Source organism: Aedes albopictus, chromosome 1 (assembly GCF_035046485.1).
Source record: "Aedes albopictus strain Foshan chromosome 1, AalbF5, whole genome shotgun sequence".
Classification (NCBI taxonomy): domain Eukaryota; kingdom Metazoa; phylum Arthropoda; class Insecta; order Diptera; family Culicidae; genus Aedes; species Aedes albopictus.
In genome coordinates, this window is record NC_085136.1 from 86719276 (window position 1) to 86738115 (window position 18840).

The window sequence follows — 18840 nt, forward strand, 5'->3', positions numbered from 1 at the left end:
GGACTTTTGGAATTATTTATGAAGAATGATCACTTTCTTATGAGTCGTTTATATTTTAGCCCCCGCAAAGGAAGGTTAACACTACCCTTCAGGTTCTGCACTCGAAGGTTGCAGACAGCAGGGTCTCACCTGCCCCGACCCTTGCCGGGGACCCCTTACCAACCGTGGGCTCGGATCCAACCCAGTAGACCGACGCCACGACAGCAACGCTACGGCGACTTCCTCTCCGCGGCCATTTAATCGCTTTAAGGGTCGATCTCGACCGCAGGGCACCGGTATGACCTACGAAACCGACTCCGAACTCCTGAACAACCTCTTGTACTGCATCTGAACTAGCCATTCTCCGAGTCCACGCGCCACCTCCTCTGTAGCTCTCAGACGATGTGGGTAATAACCGTTGAAACGGCGATCCTGCCAAACTCATCCCTACACATCCTCTGGATCAAATTGTCCGGAGTTGTGTCCTCCCTGCATGTGGCAAGCATACGGTCACGCATTGTGTGGAAACGCGGACATACGAACAAAACGTGTTCCACCGTTTCCTCTAAACCATTGCACGCTGGGCATTTGGGAGAAGGCGCATGCCCGAAACGGTGTAGATACTGTCGGAAACAACCATGGCCTGTAAGGACCTGTGTCAGGTGGGATGTAACTTCCGCATGGCGCCTAATAATCCAACTATCTACCCTCGGTATCAACCTATGGGTCCGCCTTCCTTTGGTGGAACTGTCTCACGCGCGCTGCCATTTGGCCATGGAGGCCATCCTGGTAGTCCTGCGTATGCCTCTTGTGCCGCGCATTTCGAAGCACTCCATGTCCTCCCTAATAAGGATGCCGATAGGCACCATATTAGTAATGACGCAGAGAGCGTCGTGTAACACGGTACGGTACGCGCTCGCAACCCTCAGGCACATAAGCCTGTAAGTACTTTCCAGCTTCCGTCGGTAGCATCGGTAGGTACTTAGTGCAGTGCCCCACGCCGGGCCACCATACCTAAGTATGGACGTAGCAACACTAGCCAGAAGCTTGCGCTTACACCGCAGAGCTGTTGGACATCATCCGGGACAGTGCCGCAATAGCTGTGGAGGCTCTTTTACAGCCATAATTGACGTGGCTACCGAAGGTACGCTTATCGTCGATCATCACGCCCAAGTGTTTGTTAACAACCGTCACCTCAGTCTTGTGGTGAGCCAGCTCCAGTTTCCTGGACCGCATCCACGCCTCCACAACCTTGATCGAGTGGTCGGTAGTCAACTTCACTTCCTCGATCGTTTCACCGTAGACTTCGAGCGCAATGTCGTCGGCAAATCAGACAATCTCCACTCCCACTGGGTACTCTAAGCTCAACACCTCGTCGTGCATGACATTCCATAACACCGGGCCCAGGATTAAACCTTGCGGGACTCCTGAGGGTATGTGAAAGCATTTTCGACCCACCTCCGTGTCGTAAACTAGTACACGATTCCGAAAGTAACTTCCGATAATCTTCTACAGGTACCCCGGTATCCCCAGACGCAAGAGCGCATCGGCAATAGCAGACCAGCTAGCGCTATTAAACGCATTCCTTACATCCAGAGTCACTACCGCGCAGAAACGAATTCCCCTCCTCGTTGTCTCGAGTGCTTTCTCGGCGGTTTTTGTAACTGACAAGATAGCGTCTACGGTAGACCTCCCCTTTCCGGAAGCCGTACTGGTTACTCGAAAGACCCTTTTCGACCTCGGTGAACCTCAACATTCTATTAAAGATGATATTTTTGAACTCCTTCCCCGCCGTGTCTATCAAGCATATTGGTCTTTATGCCGACGGGTCTCCGGGTGGTTTCCCCGCCTCTGGCAATAGCACCAGGCTCTGCCTCTCCCAAACCTCTGGGAAAACTCCCTCGTCCAGGCATTTCTACATAGCAGACCTAAACATCTCGGAAGCCACTGCAATAACTACTTTTAAGGCCAGGTTCGGAACTCCGGTCGGACCTGGGGCCTTACCTACGCTAAGGGACTTCGCTATCCCTGCAAGTTCCACATCGGTTCCACATCCTTATCGCCAGCCCCAGTCCCCGGCTGTCCTACGAAAGGAGGCCAAGGATTAGGATCATGACGCGGAAAAAGCCCCTCGATGATCCTCTCCAACATCTCTGAAGATTGCTCTGTAGGAGCCATTGCACCTCTCGTCTTGACCATCACGATCCTGTAGACACCCACGGATACGCATTGGTACTTTGACAGAGACCCTCAAAGCAGGCCTGTGTGCTTGCTCTTATCTCAGTCTACAGCGCGACTTTGGCAGCGGCGAACACCACTTGCCTTTCGTTTCGCTCTTCCTCAAATCGTGCTCGCTGTATCCGCCGCCTAACCCGGAGGCAGGCGCAGCGCAGGTCCGCTATTGCTTGAGTCCTCCAGTAGTCCGGTAGTATCTCATTTCTAGGGTGGACTCGCCTAGGCATGGTCGCATCGCACGCACGTGAGAGCAAAGCTACCAGCTCGTCGCCGTCTAAACCAATTAGGTTTCTCTCACGGCGGAGCGCATCCCTAAATACCTTTTCGTCGAAGTATATTGTCTTTCACCTGAGAGGGCTTGGCCTCAGCCTAGCCGCCTCTTCCACTACCCGCTGCATGCTGTTTTTATAGTCGATCAGGGTTATTGCCCGGCATTCTTGCAACATGCCCTGCCCACCGTATCCTTCCGGCTTTCGCCACCTTCTGGATGCTGGATTCGCCGTAAAGTGCAGCGAGCTCGTGGTTCATCCTTCTCCGCCACACACCATTCTCCTGCACACCGCCGAAGATCGTCCTCAGCACGCGTCGCTCGAAAACTCCGAGTGCTTGCAGGTCCTTCTCGAACATGGTCCATGTCTCGTGCCCGTAGAGAACCAACGGTCTTATTAGCGTTTTGTAGGTACATGGTGCATTTGGTGCGTGGGTGAATCTTTTTAGACCGCAGTTCTGGAGCCCGTAGTAGGCCCGACTTCCGCTGATGATGCGCCTCCGAATTTCACGGCTCACGTTGTTGTCAGCCGTCAGTAAGGATCCGAGGTAGACGAATTCCTCCACCACCTCGAAAGTATCCCCGTCTATCGTAACATTACTACCCAGACGGATCCGGTCGTGTTCGGTTCCGCCTACCAGCATGTACTTTGTTTTTGAGGCATTCACCACCAGTCCGACCATTGTTGCTTCGCGTTTCAGCCGGGTGTACAGCTCTCCCAGGTCGATACTGTCGTATGCCGCTTTGAAGTCGATGAACAGGTGATGCGTTTGGACCTGGTATTTACGGCATTTCTGGAGGATTTGCCGTACGGTGAAGATCTGGTCCGTTGTCGACCGGCCTTCGATGAAACCGGCTTGATAACTTCCCACGAACTCATTCGTTTTAGGTAATAGACGACGGAAGATGATCTGGGATAGCACTTTGTAGGCCGCGTTCAAAATAGTGATCGGTCTGAAGTTCTCACATTCCAAATCGTCGCCTTTCTTGTGTATGGGGCAGATTACCCCTTCCTTCCACTCCTCCGGTAGCTGTTCGGTTTCCCAGATCCTGACTATCAGCCGATGCAGACAGGTGGCCAACTTTTCTGGGTCCATCTTTATGAGCTCAGCTGCGATACCATCCCTACCAGCTGCTTTGTTGGTTTTGAGCTGGCGAATGGCATCCTTAACTTCCCTCAGCGTGGGAGTTGGTTCATTTCCGTCCTCCGCTGCACTGGGGTCGTCGTTTTCTCCTACGTGCCTACGTTCTCCACGCCGGTTCTGATCGAAGTGCTGCTTACACCTTTCGATCACCTCACGTCCGTCCGTCAAGAGGCCTCCGTCTTTGTTCCTGCATATTTCGGCTCGCGGGACGAAGCCGTTGCGGGATGCGTTATTGAGCTTCTGATAGAACTTCCGTGTTTCTTGGGGAACGACACAGCAGTTCCATTTCTTCACACTCCGCTTCTTCCAGGCGGCGCTTTTTCTCCCGAAAGGGGCGGGTCTGCTGTTTCCGCTTCTGTTTGTAACGTTCCACGTTCTGTCGAGTCCCTTGCTGCAGCATTACCGCCCTCGCTGCGTTCTTCTCCTCCTTCTGCACTATTCGTCGAACCATTCGTTCCGTCGATTCCGTTCCACGTACCCGATGGTGCTCTCGGCTGCGTCGTTGATGGCTGCTTTCACTGTACTCCAGCAGTCGTCTAGAGAAGCCTCATCGAGCTCACCCTCGTCTGGCAACGCGGCCTCGAGATTATGCGCGTTTGCTGAGGCGACATCCGATTGCTTCAGTCGCTCTAGGTTATACCGTGGCGATCGCCGGTACCGTATATTGTTGATGACGGAGAGTTTTTGGGCGCAGTTTGACCATCACCAGATAGTGGTCGGAGTCGATGTTGGTGCCACGATAGGTCCTGACGTCGATAATGCCGGAGAAGTGCCGTCCGTCAATCAGAACGTGGTCGATTTGAGATTCCGTCAGCTGTGGTGATCTCCAGGTGTAACGATAAGGGAGGCTGTTGGAAGGTGCTACGTATGCCCATATTTTTGGAGGCGACGAAATCAACGAGTCGTAGGCCGTTTTCGTTCGTCTGCTGGTGGGCGCTGAATTTACCAATCGTCGGTCCGAATTCCTCCTCCTGGTCTACTTGGGCGTTTAAATCTCCTATGATGATCTTGACGTCGTGGCTTGGGCAGCGATCGTACTCGCGTTCGAGCTGCGCGTTAAATGCGTCCTTGTCATCATCAGTGCTTCCGGAGTGTGGGCTGTGCACGTTTATTATGCTGAAGTTGAAGAATCGGCCCTTGATCCTCAACCTGCACATTCTTTCGTCGATGGGCCACTAACCGATCATGCGCCTCTGCATATCACCAATCACGATGAAAGTTGTTTCCAGCTCGCGTGTGTTGCCGCAGGTCTGGTAGATGGTATGATTATCTCTAAATGTTTGCACCTTGGATCCTGTCCAACACACCTCCTGCAGTGCTACGATGCCGAAACCGCGGTCCTTTAGTAGATCGGCGAGTATGCGGGTGCTCCCAATGAAGTTTAGAGATTGGCAGTTCCACGTACAGAGTTTCCAATCGCATGTCCTTTTTGTTCACTGGGGTCGTTGCCGTTGGTCTCGGTTCGTATTATTCTGTTGCTGATTTTCCGTTACAATTGTTTTTTACAGCTGACTCGTAGGGCCTGATACCAACCCCCTACTTTCCGGAGGACCATAGTGTACAGTTGAGCTTAGAGTCCTTCCCTGGCACTCGGACGTAGATCAGCCGCCCCTAACATGAGGATCAGACGCTGTTGTGAGTCGCTCCTCCTGGAGAACAGACGCTCAGGTTTGCCGATGCAAACCCCCCCCCTTCCCTGTCAGCCTACGACTAAAGTTCCCACCGGGGTTGGTTACCCGATCTTCCCTAAGGTTGCTCATAGTTTCCGGCCGGTACCACGTGGAGGTAGGGATAGGAGATGCTGGGCAGAGGCTAGTGGATCACAATGGGATCTGAATTGCGCAGCATACCCAGCCTTTACCGTGCGTTTTGTCGACATTTAGCATGGCCAGTGTATCTAGCAGGATCTGACTCCGCTGGTTCATGAAACGGCTTTCCCATTCCATAGCCCTGGCATTGAAATTACCCGCTATTACCACCGGCCTTTGCCTTGTCAATACGGTCGTCAAACAGTCCAGCATCTGCCAAAATTGCTCTATCGGCCACCGCGGAGGCGCATAACAGCTACATAAGAAGACCCTGTCTACTTTGGCGACCACGAAGCCCTCATTGGTAGTACCTAGACACCAACTCCTGTCGTCCATATAGCCGCCATTTTTCTGGACCTATCCGCGACCCGTTGTCGATGGGTATTTGATATGGATCCGCTATGAAAGCAATTGCTGAGCTGCGTCACAGTGATCCAGGTTCAGCTGCTTTACCTGCCCTGTTATTTGTTCATTACGGCTTTCTTGGAAGCCAGGCACCTTGGGTTGCCTGAAACACATCAAACACGTGGGTGAACTCGTGCAGTCTTGTCCATGTGGTACTCGGCGCCGCATCGCCTGCACTGCACAGCTTACTATTGTAAGGGCCTTTGCAGTCCCATGGCTTGGGTCCTGGTTCCAGACATCTGAAGCAAACTTCCGATGGCTCTTGCAAGCTCGGTTGGCATACTGACCAGCCCACCTTCAGCTTCCCTACATTAACGGACTTATTTGCGTCTTCCACAGGTAGTTGTACCAAGAATATCTGTGTCCTTGCCAGGCTCTTCCGTATCCGAACGGCTGCGGTGGCCAGTTGCACCTCGCCCTCTTGCCGTAGTGCCGTGACGAGCTCTTTCGCTTAGGTGATCTCGCATATGTTCTTCATCTTCAGAGTCGCCGCCGCTGTAAGGGCCCTCACTTCAACACGCTCACCAAGAACCTCTTCCGCCAGACTTTTGTAGGCGGCGCCCTTGCACTGATTCCGCGCTTGAGCTCGTGGGTAATTTAACCCGTACGAGTACGTCTAATACTACGCACGTCGGTTTCCAGATCCACGACCCAAGCAACCACAGTGTTGAAGCCTTATTGCATGCAGATATACGGTGTACTTAGAGCAATCATTACTTTAAATGCAAATTTAAAGTTGATTTAAAGTGGAAATGGGCAATTATGCGACTGTTTCAAGATTATACCAGTATAATCCTAATTTGATTCTATAATTGCCCACTTCCACTTTAAATCAACCTTAAGTTTGCATGTAAAGTAACGATTGCACTAAATACACCGTATATCTGCATGCAATAAGGCTTCAGCGCCGTGGTTACTTAGGGAGCTTGGCGTCGCTTCGCATCGCCTTCAAGACGTTCGAATACGCGTCGCCTTTCACGTGCTTGGCAACTCTCCTTTCTTCTTGGTTCGGTGTCCCTGTACTCCTGCTCATTTAGCGGTTTTTTCTTCTTCGCATCTGCTACACATTTTGGGCTTCCTGAGAAAGCAAAGGCCTCCGTCCGGGTAGACTTTGTATCCTTTGCTTTCGCTGGTTCTGCCGCTGCTACAGTCGTCACGAGTCTCTCGTAGTCTTGCTTGGCATCATCCATTGCCAATGCATCCATTGTCAATGCATTGACTTTCGAAGTCGCAACAGGACCGTTGTAAGGTCCTTACTTATGTTGACCTTCGTGGACGCAAAGTTGAGAAAACCCGTCACGATTTTGGTTGATGACCCGCATCAATGGCCCACGCTCCGTTCACTCCGTTCCTGGCAGGTTAGCCGGGGAATGAATCGAAGCTATTGCAAATCAGTATTTAATGTATTTCATGATGCCGCTTGAAATAATTAACAATTTCTGCTTTATTATTGTTATTCAAAATTTATGATCCAAACGTTGTCTCTCCACTCAAGCAGTACATCATAAACATTTTAGTGGATAATGGATCTTAATTAAACTCCCATTGTCGCCATCCGGCCCGAAACCAGTTTCCGGAAAATTAAGTAATTAATCACCTAACAACAACTGCCGCCTTATCTCGGTTGGTCGGTATCTAAAACTAAGCGCCTCCCGCTTCCAAGAGATTGGTTTTCACCGTCGTCGTCGTCGTCGTCGTCGTTGCGTTGGGCTACGTTCGCACCAATCAATCAATCATCCAGAAGCAATCACGTGATTAAAACAGTCATAATGATCAAACAACGCGTTGTGTTGTCGCTGCCGTGTTGTTCCGTGAACCAACCTCCCCCGCGGTGATAGCAGCGGACCAACGACGCCTACCGTCAGCCGTGGCTGTTTTCGTTTCAACGATGCTTTTTTGGCGATAATAGAGTGTGCTCTCTGATGTCATTCGATTCGCTACCGACGTTGCGTTGCGTTGACGAAAGTAGAGAGCCCGGAGTTAATTAGTCGCGAAACGATTTCCTTCAGCTGACTCGCCTGCGGCACTTAGCAGTGGGGACTATTCTGGGTTGAAGTGTCGTACTTTGGTGTGAACTTGGTCGCTTTCTACTTATACTTAACGAAAAACCATTCAATTATAGTTTGAAATGTAGGTATTCATGTTGTATATTTGAACTAAAAATATTTATTTTTCAGTAACTGTTCTGAATTTACGGTCGCCATATCGGTTTAGCAAGCCTTTAAGGACAAGGTATTTGCAGTACATAGCTCAAAATTTCTAGAGCACCGTTTTTTAGAACCGTTGAACGGATTTGGATGAAAATGCATCACTCTAATTGTTCAGTGGTTGTCAACAGCGTGATGCATTTTAATCCAAATCCGTTCAACGGTTTTAAAAAACGGTGCTCTAGAAATTTTGAGCAATGTACTCCAAATACCTTGTCCTTAATGTTGGTCTCTGATATAACCTCCAGACATTATTTCACCATTTTGAATTCAACAATGGTTTTGAATTCAGATTTTACAGCTCCACTCGTCGGAACCGTTCAAACTTGCAGTCTATGACCTTGTTAAATAGTTCCAAACTGTTTGCCGTTCAACGACAGAGATCATCATGTCACGGTCGCCATCTTATTAAATGGCTAACCATCATGTTTACCAAAAAAAAAGAGAACAGCTTTGGCTGAGATTGCAGTCAGATTTGGAAAAAAATATGTCAAAATGAGACCAGAAGTATAACTATCAGAAAGGCACGCCGAGCTGCACATTATCATAAGGTAACTGAAAACATTTTTATCGTAAGTCTATGTCGATGTAGGCAGTTCTGAGTTATCCATAAATCAAAGCCACTAAAACTGACGGCGCACGAAATCGAACGAGAGTCCATTCTTCCTCGTCGGCCTTGACTTCAAGTCACAAGCTGACACTTAAACTTCGGCAACATCACTGTCTTGAGCAATCCGTACCGGAGCAAAAACCGTAGCACAGTCCGTGTCTGCAGGGTGTGACTATATCCCCATTAATGGGCAGGTACTACCTACTAGGTAGTGTGCCGGAAGTGTGAGTAAATTTGCTTTTATGAGGCGACTTCTTTATTGGTGGTGCAACCCCGGGTGAACTCTCCAAGGATGAGCCAAACCAGATGTATGTAAAGGTAGACGAACCAGTAGACGGCGCAGTTGTCGCTGACGACAGGTGACCTCCAAGGTCAGTAGCTGAAGCAGGGAATAGAGTGCGGGTAGAAATGGATAGATATATAAAGAAGAACTACATTTTTTAACTGTTGTATATTTTTGGGTTTTTATGTGGTAAGACAACTAGAATGAAGCTTTGCGTTAACAATTTCAAAACAATTCATAGTTAGTTATGAAGGTTCCGAGAAAAACTACTAAATCATAATCCCATATAAGTTCTGATTTTAGTTCACTTTGAACTGAAACTCAATCATTTGAATTTCAGAGGCAAATATAAGTCAGTTGGTTTTTAAACTGAAACTGAAATGCGTCAAAAAAGTTGTTGAATCATGTGTCAGGCAGATGAATGAAAACATCTATCGTAATGTCATGCAATCTGCTATCAATTGTAGAACTCGAACACGTGAGAATAATTGGTAAAGTTGCTAAGGTGAAAATTTGTTAAAAGTGAATTCTTATGCAAATTGTTTAATTAACCCGGGAGCGGTCGCGTCGTGTACTGAGTACACGCGCCATGAAAAATGCACGCTTGTGGTATACAACGTGAGCGTGGCGTCGCTGCAGGTAGTCGAAGACGCGACTGCTCGAGGGTTAAATTATTGAATTCTAATCTCTTATAGCTAAACTACACGCTAAATTGTTAGTTACCTAAAAATAGTTGTTCCTAATCTAAAAGTGTTAGTGGTTCATGCAGAGCAGTAAGTTTCTTATTTCTATTGTTAAAACTTAACCTAATTTAAAATGAATCATGCAGGAACAATACAAGACACGAAGAATACGGGAAAATTGTCCTTAAATCTACACATGCAAACCGATTTATGTAAGTACAAAACTTATAACTATCGAATCACTCTAAAACTAAAACGAATAATAAAATTGCAGCAAAAGCTACGTTACAACTAACATCTGAAGTTGTGATTTGCTTCGACGAAAATAGACCTTGTGAAGGGCAATTATAACCTCCCGAAAATTTAGGAACAGTATTCGTTACTCTGTGTAAACACTTCAGCTGATATCCCGCAGGGAAATGGACGAGGACAATGGCGGTTATTGTAATTTACAACTCGTCAATCACTCGGCACGGCAATGTGTTTCGCCCAACAGATACGACTTACCTCTCCGATTGTCTGCTGCTCAATGAGTGACGATGATCCGACGATCGTGTGCAGTGCTACCAACCTAGTGAGCAAGTGGCATTGTGTAACGGCGTTACACACTGTCAGTCGAGAGGGGTAGGAATATATCCATATTAAGGCTCGTGTATACGACACCTTAAACTCTGAAGGTGGAATTTTCGAAAACATACATTCATACATACATACATTTCCCATCAATTAACAGTTGATTATTCCTCAGGTAATTGACAATCATACCTACCTAACGGAGAACTAGTACGCAAGAGAGATCGGATAGCTGTTTCCTGAGTTTGACCAAACTAGAAAAGCTCCACCAATAGGTTGCCCTTGTGGTCTTCACAGACCACAGAAGGCAAGCTTCTTCAAAAGTTTTCATGAAGAAGGACGTTGTATTATCAGCTATGGTCAGCTAAAAGTTCTTCATCTGACACATGCCAATTAGGCAACTTGTAACTTATTCTGCTAGAGCAAGCCGTTATGACTAACACTTCCTCTCCAGTACGTACCATGAAGGATGGACGGCTTCCTTAGTTTTCAATATCCAAGACATGTACTACAAACTGGGCCCTCTCAAGGTTATGTCTGAGCTACCCTAGATGATGTTGTGAGCGTTGTCATTACTGCGAAAAATAAGCGGAAATCCTTTTGAAGTGCCTTGTTTGAAGCAGAAGCATCGGTAGGGGATGTTTCGTCATGCGGCAAATAAACCGAACGATACACGTATTTTTTGTTGAGGTTTCCAACAAATACATCAATTGTGACAGACAGCACATACATCTCTGGCGGTTAGTTCAGAATCGAATGCGGCAACGATTGCGTTGTTTTCAAGCAGACATTCTCGAGGCATGACACGCGAGTCTAACATCTCATTTATACTGAAGGTAGCAAACATCGGGATCACAAGGTCACTCTAGATAGAAATTCCTCCTACGAAAGTAAGGTTTCAGGACTAATGCCACTTGGGCTGTACCAATTTATTTTAAGCTGGAAATTGATCTTAGCTATCTTCACCGCAGCCTCATGATATTGGTTTTGCAGTCTTTTGGGGGAATCGAAAACACTAGTTTATGATTTTCTCGACGTTTCGGTCCGTATGGGAACTTTTTCGAGGGCTCAATCGGTCAAGGTTTCCTAGTCATCGATTTAACTCTTGAAAATGGTACCATACCAATATTCTGAAGCAAAAAGTTCCTAGTCGTATTCCTACCAAGTATATACTAACCGTACTCACTAATCAGATTAGGCATGGTTAAATTCTTCGCGGAAAGCGAACACATTTTAAGCATAACCAAGCTGAAGGTGGCGAGTTCAATTCATGGTCGGTCTAACAATTAAAGCTATATGAAAACAATTAAAAAACAATAGGTTCTTATGTTAACAAAGTATTCTGTTGTGCATGTATTATACATACAGTGTATTTTAAAATTTGATTCTTTAAAATGATGGCACTAGGATTACTTTAAATTTCACCATTATATAGACAACTAGGACATTAACGGTTGAATTCGTTATTACTTTTGGATTCAGCGTTCAAACCATTATTAGTTTACAATAGAATGTATCAGTAACATCGAAATGTAACGTTTCTCAATGGTCTGGAAAAAAACAGTTTTTGAGTAATTCCGAAACAGTGTGTATCGATGACAGCCACGTTTTGTTGTAATCAGCTCGGTCGTCAGCGGTAAAACAATTCGAAGAGCAGTTTCGTTTGCTCGTTGCTCAGCTGCATGAATTTTACACAATTTCGAACGGGAGTAAATTTAGTGTGTGATGCAGTGCTAAATCATTCAACAGGTTTGTATGTGTTTTGTTTGCATTTTTGTGATAAGTTGAATGGGCCATTTTACGAAGTGACAACAATGTTCTCCTGCACACCGCCGAAGATAGCCTTAGCACGCGTCGCTCGAAAACTCCGAGTGCTTGCAGGTCCTTCTCGAGCAACATAGTGCATTTGTTGCGTGAGTGAATCGTTTTGGACCACAGCTTCTTTTGGGGCCCGTAGTAGGCCCGACTTCCGCTGATAATGCGCCTTCGAACCCGAGGTAGACGAATTCCGGCACCACCTCGAAGGTATCCCCGTCTATCGTAACATTTCTGCGCAGACGGATCCGGTCGTGTTCGGTTCCTCTTACCAGCATGTACTTTGTTTTTGAGGCATTCTCCACCAATCCAACAAATGTTCTGGCGATAATGTCCATGTCGTCCGCAAAGCACACACATTGATCGGATTTTGTGAAAATCGTTCCTCGGCTGTTGAACCCGGCTCGTCGCATCACACCTTCCAGAGCGATGTTGAAGAGTAGGCATGAGAGGGCATCACCTTATCGCAGTCCCCGGCGAGATTCGAATGAACTGGATAGTTCACTCGAAACCCTTACGCAGTTTTGCATACCGTCCATCGTTGGGTTGCTTTAATCAGTTCCATCATGCCGCTTAAAGTGTTGCCACATATAACGCTTAGTTTGCTAAACTCAGTTATCTACCAACACGCAACACGCATGTCTTATAAGAGTTCCGACAGCGCAAGTTCTGGTTGTATAGAAGTAGATTTGACGTAGTTCCAAAACAATGCTAGAATTATGTCAAATTAACTCCTGTACAACCAAAACTTACGCTGCCTAAACTTTTATATGACATGTGTGTTGGACTGAGCGAGAATCGAACCCGCTCAAATGTGTAAATGTCTTTTAAATTTCCGTCAAGGATTCCTTCAGGCATTTCATCAGGGATTAAATTTATCGAACGATACCTCCAGGACTCCCATCATAAATTTTACCACGATTTTTTTTCCGGATTTCGTTATGTATTCCATCTAATTTTCCTTCATGAATTTCTCCAGGAGTTGTTTCCAGAACTCCGTTAGCAATACTCTTTATGGAACCGTCCATAATAGACTGCATGAAGCCTTTTCAGGGGAGGGACGGGGGTAAAATTGTTGTCCCAGAAATTGATACGGGCCATGTATTGGGCTTGGAAAAAATAGGCTACAAAGGGACAGGGGATGTTGATAATTGAACTAAAACTGCTTCGTCATTTGTGCATGGTCCCTTTCAGGATTCCTTTGATAATTTCTCTCTAGGGATTTCTCCTGAGATTTCTTCCGGGATGTATTTATGTACTGATTATTCCCGAAACTGCATTAGGGATTTCTCCAGAATTCTTCCTGTTTTTCCGGGATTTCTTTTGGTATTTCTTCAAGAACTCCTTCCTGGATTCCTTCATTGGTTTCTCCCAGATTTCCTCTAGAGATTCATTTAGAGATTCTTTAAAGGATTCTCCCCGAGATTCCTAAATGAAGATTTCTATAACAAATCTTCCTGGATCCTCCTACAGAAATTTCTCTCGGAATTCCTTCATTGATTCTTCCAGGGTTTGTTTAGGATTTTATTCCAGCATTTCTTCGGGGTTCTTCCCCAGGATTCTTTAACTATTTCATCATGGATCCTTTCAGGGATTCTTCCCAGGCTTTCTTCACAGGTTTCTAATTGGATTCCTTCAGAGATTTTTTTCTCCTTCAAGGATTGTTTGCGGGATTCCTACAGGCGTGGGTTTCGGTGGCATTTCAGAGCGATTCAAAGGATTTTCAGCGAGCTTTAAGAGGCGTTCCAGGGATATTTTCAGGAACTTTAGAGGGTCTCAGGTGCCTTACAGGTTGTGCGGGGCAGTTTCAGGAGGTTTACAGAGGATTTTCAGCAGGCTTCAGAGGCATTTTGGAGGATTTCGGAGAGTTCCCGGAAGCTAAATTCGGGCTTTGAGGGCTTCAGGGGCCTATAATTTTTGGAGTTCACAAGTGTTACTGAAAGTTTGAAGGGTTAGGAAGCATCTCGGAAAGATTGGAAGGATTTACAGTTTTGATTTTACATTTTGAATCACTGCTCTCAGACTCAGATGCTTTTTAAAACGTTTCATAAGCGTTTCAGAAGGGCTGGGAGACGTTTCAAAATGATAACGCTTATATATCCGATGACCTATACTCAAGGGAGTTCTCGAAGACTCTCAAACTAACATTGAACTCATTACCTGCGAAAATTGTGTGAGTGTGATATATTCCAGTAATTTCATCAGAAATTCCACCAGGGGTTCTTTCAGATATTCTCTACAGATTCCACCAGAAATTTGTTATTTATCCAAAAAAATTAACAGGAATACCTTCGGAAATTTCTCCTTACTTTTGATGATGATGATGATTTTGTTCTACCATTTATTGCAGCAAGGCATCTGCCTATGGCACTGGAATAATCTGAAAAGCGATTTGATTTAGATTGTGCTGTTGTTAGTGACCAGGCATTCTCCTGTATGACGGGCCAAAATGGGTTTGCGGACCCGCAAGCAGAGACAATTGCACGAAACCCGCGTCAGTGGAAAACAATCACCTTCAAAAAGAAAGTTCTCACGAACAACTGCAAAATCAGGCCCTTGATTGACAGAATACTCCCTATAGATGGGGTCGAAGAGCCCGCCCTCAATCCACGAAATTATAACAAGGAGGAGGCAGTTCCAGGTTCCTGTCCAAACCGTTTCAATCGGGTGCTCTGATGGTTTCTCCCTTTCCCAATATATAATATGATATGTGTATGTGTGATTGTTTATTTTTATTATATGATAGAACATTCTTACCTTTTTGTTATCTAAAAACTTAAAGGTTGACTATATTTGGTTGGCATTTATTCATACAAAAAATTTACCTGAATCTTTCTGAAATAAGATGTTAATTCGCAGTAAAAGTTCAAATATAACACATAGTACACCAATCTTAGATCTTAAATAGTACATAACTGCCTGATTACTTTAGACAGGAAACTGTAGCAAGATCTAAATTTGGTGTGGTGGATCTTACACTGCAACACACCATTGCGTGTGGTTATCTACCCAAGGATTTACTTGGAAATATTCTTCAGTGATTCTTAAAAAAATCGTCCAGCTATTTTTTGAGAAATTTCTCCAGGGAAGATTCCCCCAGAAATACCGTCCCTACACAGTTATGGATCACACACAGTTACGGATCACTTTGATGTTTAAAGTCGAATATCTTGCTCAAAACATATATTTCGGCACGAAATTCATTTTTGTAGCATGATCTTATTTGTTTTCTGAGATAAAAAGTCATTTACAAGAGTTCAATCTAAAAATAAAATGTATTTCAATGCAACGATAGTGTTGTCCTCTCACATTTGCCAGTAAACAGCCGAATTCCATAAGATGGTACTCCTGCTGCGGTAAGCTCTAAAAGTGTCGAAATCCATCAATTTTGTTATAAAAATCGCTCGTACACGTTGAATAAGATACGTATGTATCTATTAAAAGAAGTTTTTTTTTCATTCTGGGATTCAAATACTAGAATAATGTGATTTTCAACAGCGATCCATAATGTGACCCAAAAACTTTTCGTTTGGCGCTATTATGGATCATTTTAAACAAATATAGATTTTTGCTCCACTCAACGTTCCGGATACAATAATCTTACCTTAAAGTATCAAAAGTATCATTAAAAAACCCGAATTAACCCACCTATGGTGAACAGAACCCTTCTTACACTTATTTAAATTATTGTTTTATTATTTGTATTTAACATATTTGTTTTGTGGAATTGACCAAAAGTTCTAGAAAATATTGTGGATTTGGCATCTAGTGGATTGGTTTCCAAAATAGCATCATGGACCATGGACTAAGCTACCAGAAATGCCAGACACTTCCTAGAGTCTTGTATGGAATGTTTAAAAAATAGCTTACATATTCTGGAATTTTGTATCTTTTATTAACTGCTAAAAGATCTTGAATCGATTAACAAATGGGTAAGAAAATCAGCGAGATACACTTTGTCTAAATCAGTCAATTAAATTAGCTCCGAAGTACTTGGTATTCATGGTTATGGTGTAAAAACGACAAAAATGATATATCTACTAAGTTAATCAGTTTTGGCAGCTTTCATTTAACATTTTGTTAGTTTCCATAAAATTCCTGTGTATTTGTAATTTGTTATTTATAATTTTATTAAAAACAATAACCTGGTAGTATACACTTTGTATGAGGTCAGCATCATTTATTGAAAAATAATTTCCCATAGACTGGTCAAAAACAAATGCAAGATAACAAGTGAATATAATAAAAAAAAAGAATTTATTGAAATACTCTTTGTAAGATATCTCAGTAATCAAATGTCGAATCGAAATAAAATTTCAGGGCCTTATACAAGCATATTGTAGCTTTCATTTGGAGCTTAGAGAACCCAAATCGGTTGACAGACGGCTGAGATATTTATTATGGTACCCTTGGTCAAAAATCTCTCAAAAAGTTAACCTGTATTACTCCCAAGTACTCTTTGAAAGATATCTTGGTAACCAAATGTCCAATCCTAATGAAATTGTATAGGGTTCTACTAGAATGTTGTAGCTTTTATTTGGTGTCAGGAAACCGAAATCGGTTGACAGACGGCTAAGATATTTATTATGATACTTTTGGTCAAAAATCTCAAAAGGTTTAGTTGTATAAACCCGAAGTACTATTCGATAGATATCTCTGTAACCAAATGTCCAATCGAAATAAAATTTCTGGGCGATCTACTAGGATGCTGTAGCTTTCATTTGGTGCCAAGAGAACCCAAATCGATTGACAAACGGTCGAAATATTTAAAATCTTAAAAAGTTTAGGAGTATGACTCATAAGTACTCTTCGAGAGATATCTCGGTAACCAAACGTCCAATCGAAAAAAAAAACCAATAGCGTTCTACTAGGATGTAGTAGCTTTCATTTGCTTCCAAGAGAACTCAAATCGCTTGACAGACGGCTGAGAAACGTGCGTGACTTTTTTTGTAACGCACATACACACACACACACACATACACACATACACACACACACACATACAGACATTTGCACAGTTCATATAATAAACTTGAGTAATCACCGTGCAATATATAATAATTGGGTTGCATTGGCTTTTCTCGGTGACAGGTAATATCAAAACAGCGTTTTATACGTTACGCGTTTCGGCCTACTATTCTTCAGCCTTCCTCAGACGCAACATGCTGAATGCGACCTTACAGCTTGGTCTGTCACTATTAACTCTTAATAGTGACAGACCAAGCTGTAAGGTCGCATTCAGCATGTTGCGTCTGAGGAAGGCTGAAGAATAGTAGGCCGAAACGCGTAACGTATAAAACGCTGTTTTGATATTACCTGTCACCGAGAAAAGCCAATGCAACCCAATTATTATTTGCTCAGTTCGTCGAGCTGAGTTTATTGGTATATGAGACTCGGCCCTCCGGGCCTCGGATCGAAAGTCGGTTTTTCGAGCGATATTTATACCCTTCTTATGGGTGTAAGAAGGGTAAAACATGTAACCTTGAAAACCAGGTGTCTTGAAACACAGAGTTGTAATAATAACACTTAAAATGGAGAGCATCACTGAAACCTAGTGGCGCACCTCTATCGAAGTAAACAGATTCGGGACTTTTTAATGTTTTCTCTTTATTCCTGTTATAAAATCGGGTACTCCATCAGTAAAATAATCAATACACTGCGTAGTTTAGCCTTACAAACGCAAATTTATTATGAGAGTTAGAATTTTGAGTAATTTTGCACTGTTTCGTCCAGCGGTGAATTAGGCCCCACGTTGTGTCTTTTATCTCCCGGGGGACTCGAGGAAGAACGAATTACTTCAACTGCTTCACGGTTTATTTGCACCACAGAGAGGCAGTACTCCTGCTCTGTGGTGTTACGGTGCTTACAACGACAGCACCCAATTGTATGACATGCTCGCTGAAGAAACATTCCAAGCGGAAATCGTATCGACATGTGCCGCCGAAGGAACTACTTGGCACTTCACACCTCCAAAAGCTCCTCACTTCGGCGGGCTATGGAAGTCGGCCATCAAGGTAGCGAAGAAGCATCTGTATCGACAGATAGGCACGACGCGGCTCTCTTATGAGGACATGAGCACTGTTCTAGCACAGGTAGAAGCGATAATGAATTCGCGGCCACTGCTTCCAATGAACGAGGATCCTGACGACTTGGCCGCATTAACTCCAGGCCACTTCCTCGTCGGTACATCGCTTCTCGCCCTGCCCGACCCAGACTTTCGCACCATTCCGACAAGCCAGCTGAACCACTACTGGAAACTTCAGTCTCACATCGGACGATTTTGACACCATTGGCAGAAGGAATACATCCAGGAGCTGCAAAAGGACACCAAGGGTCATTCGAGGAACGAGAAATTTCTGCTGGGACAACTTGTCATCATCGTCGACGAGCACCAGCCAACACTGCGCTGGCCTTTGGCTCGTAGAGTCGCCGTTCATCCCGGGAACGACAACATCACTCGGGTCGTTTCATTGTTGACTGCGAAAGGCGTTATCAAACGACCGCGAAAATTTGCCTGCTTCCTTTCGTCGCATCGGTTCCTGATGACAGCGATTCAACATCCAACGATGAACTTCAACTGGAGCCTGCTTTAGATTAAGTAATTACGAAAAAAAGTAGCGCAACACGAACCGGTTAACCCGGGAGCTGTGGCGCAACTCTGCTATGATATAACATTGCACTGATCCATAATATGGTAAAAATTGATCCATAATATGTGGGACTCTGTAGAGCTGATCCATAATAAGGCATTTTGTAAACAGTGAAATTTTCCTTTTTTACGCGGAAATGACTTGCGATTATACTTCAAATGGATCGGTAATGAAAAGTT

The 18840-nt window shown here is 44.7% G+C and overlaps 1 protein-coding gene across 1 annotated transcript in view; it reads left to right on the plus strand.

Annotated features, from left to right (window-relative positions):
• LOC109427444 (allatostatin-A receptor) overlaps positions 1 to 18295 on the plus strand; it is a 210498-nt gene extending 192203 nt beyond the window's left edge. Inside the window, exon 6 of the mRNA XM_062854364.1 lies at positions 17840 to 18295. Coding sequence (XP_062710348.1) covers positions 17840 to 18295 — 456 coding nt within the window. The remainder of the gene's footprint in view (positions 1 to 17839) is intronic.
• Positions 18296 to 18840: the final 545 nt, after the last annotated feature.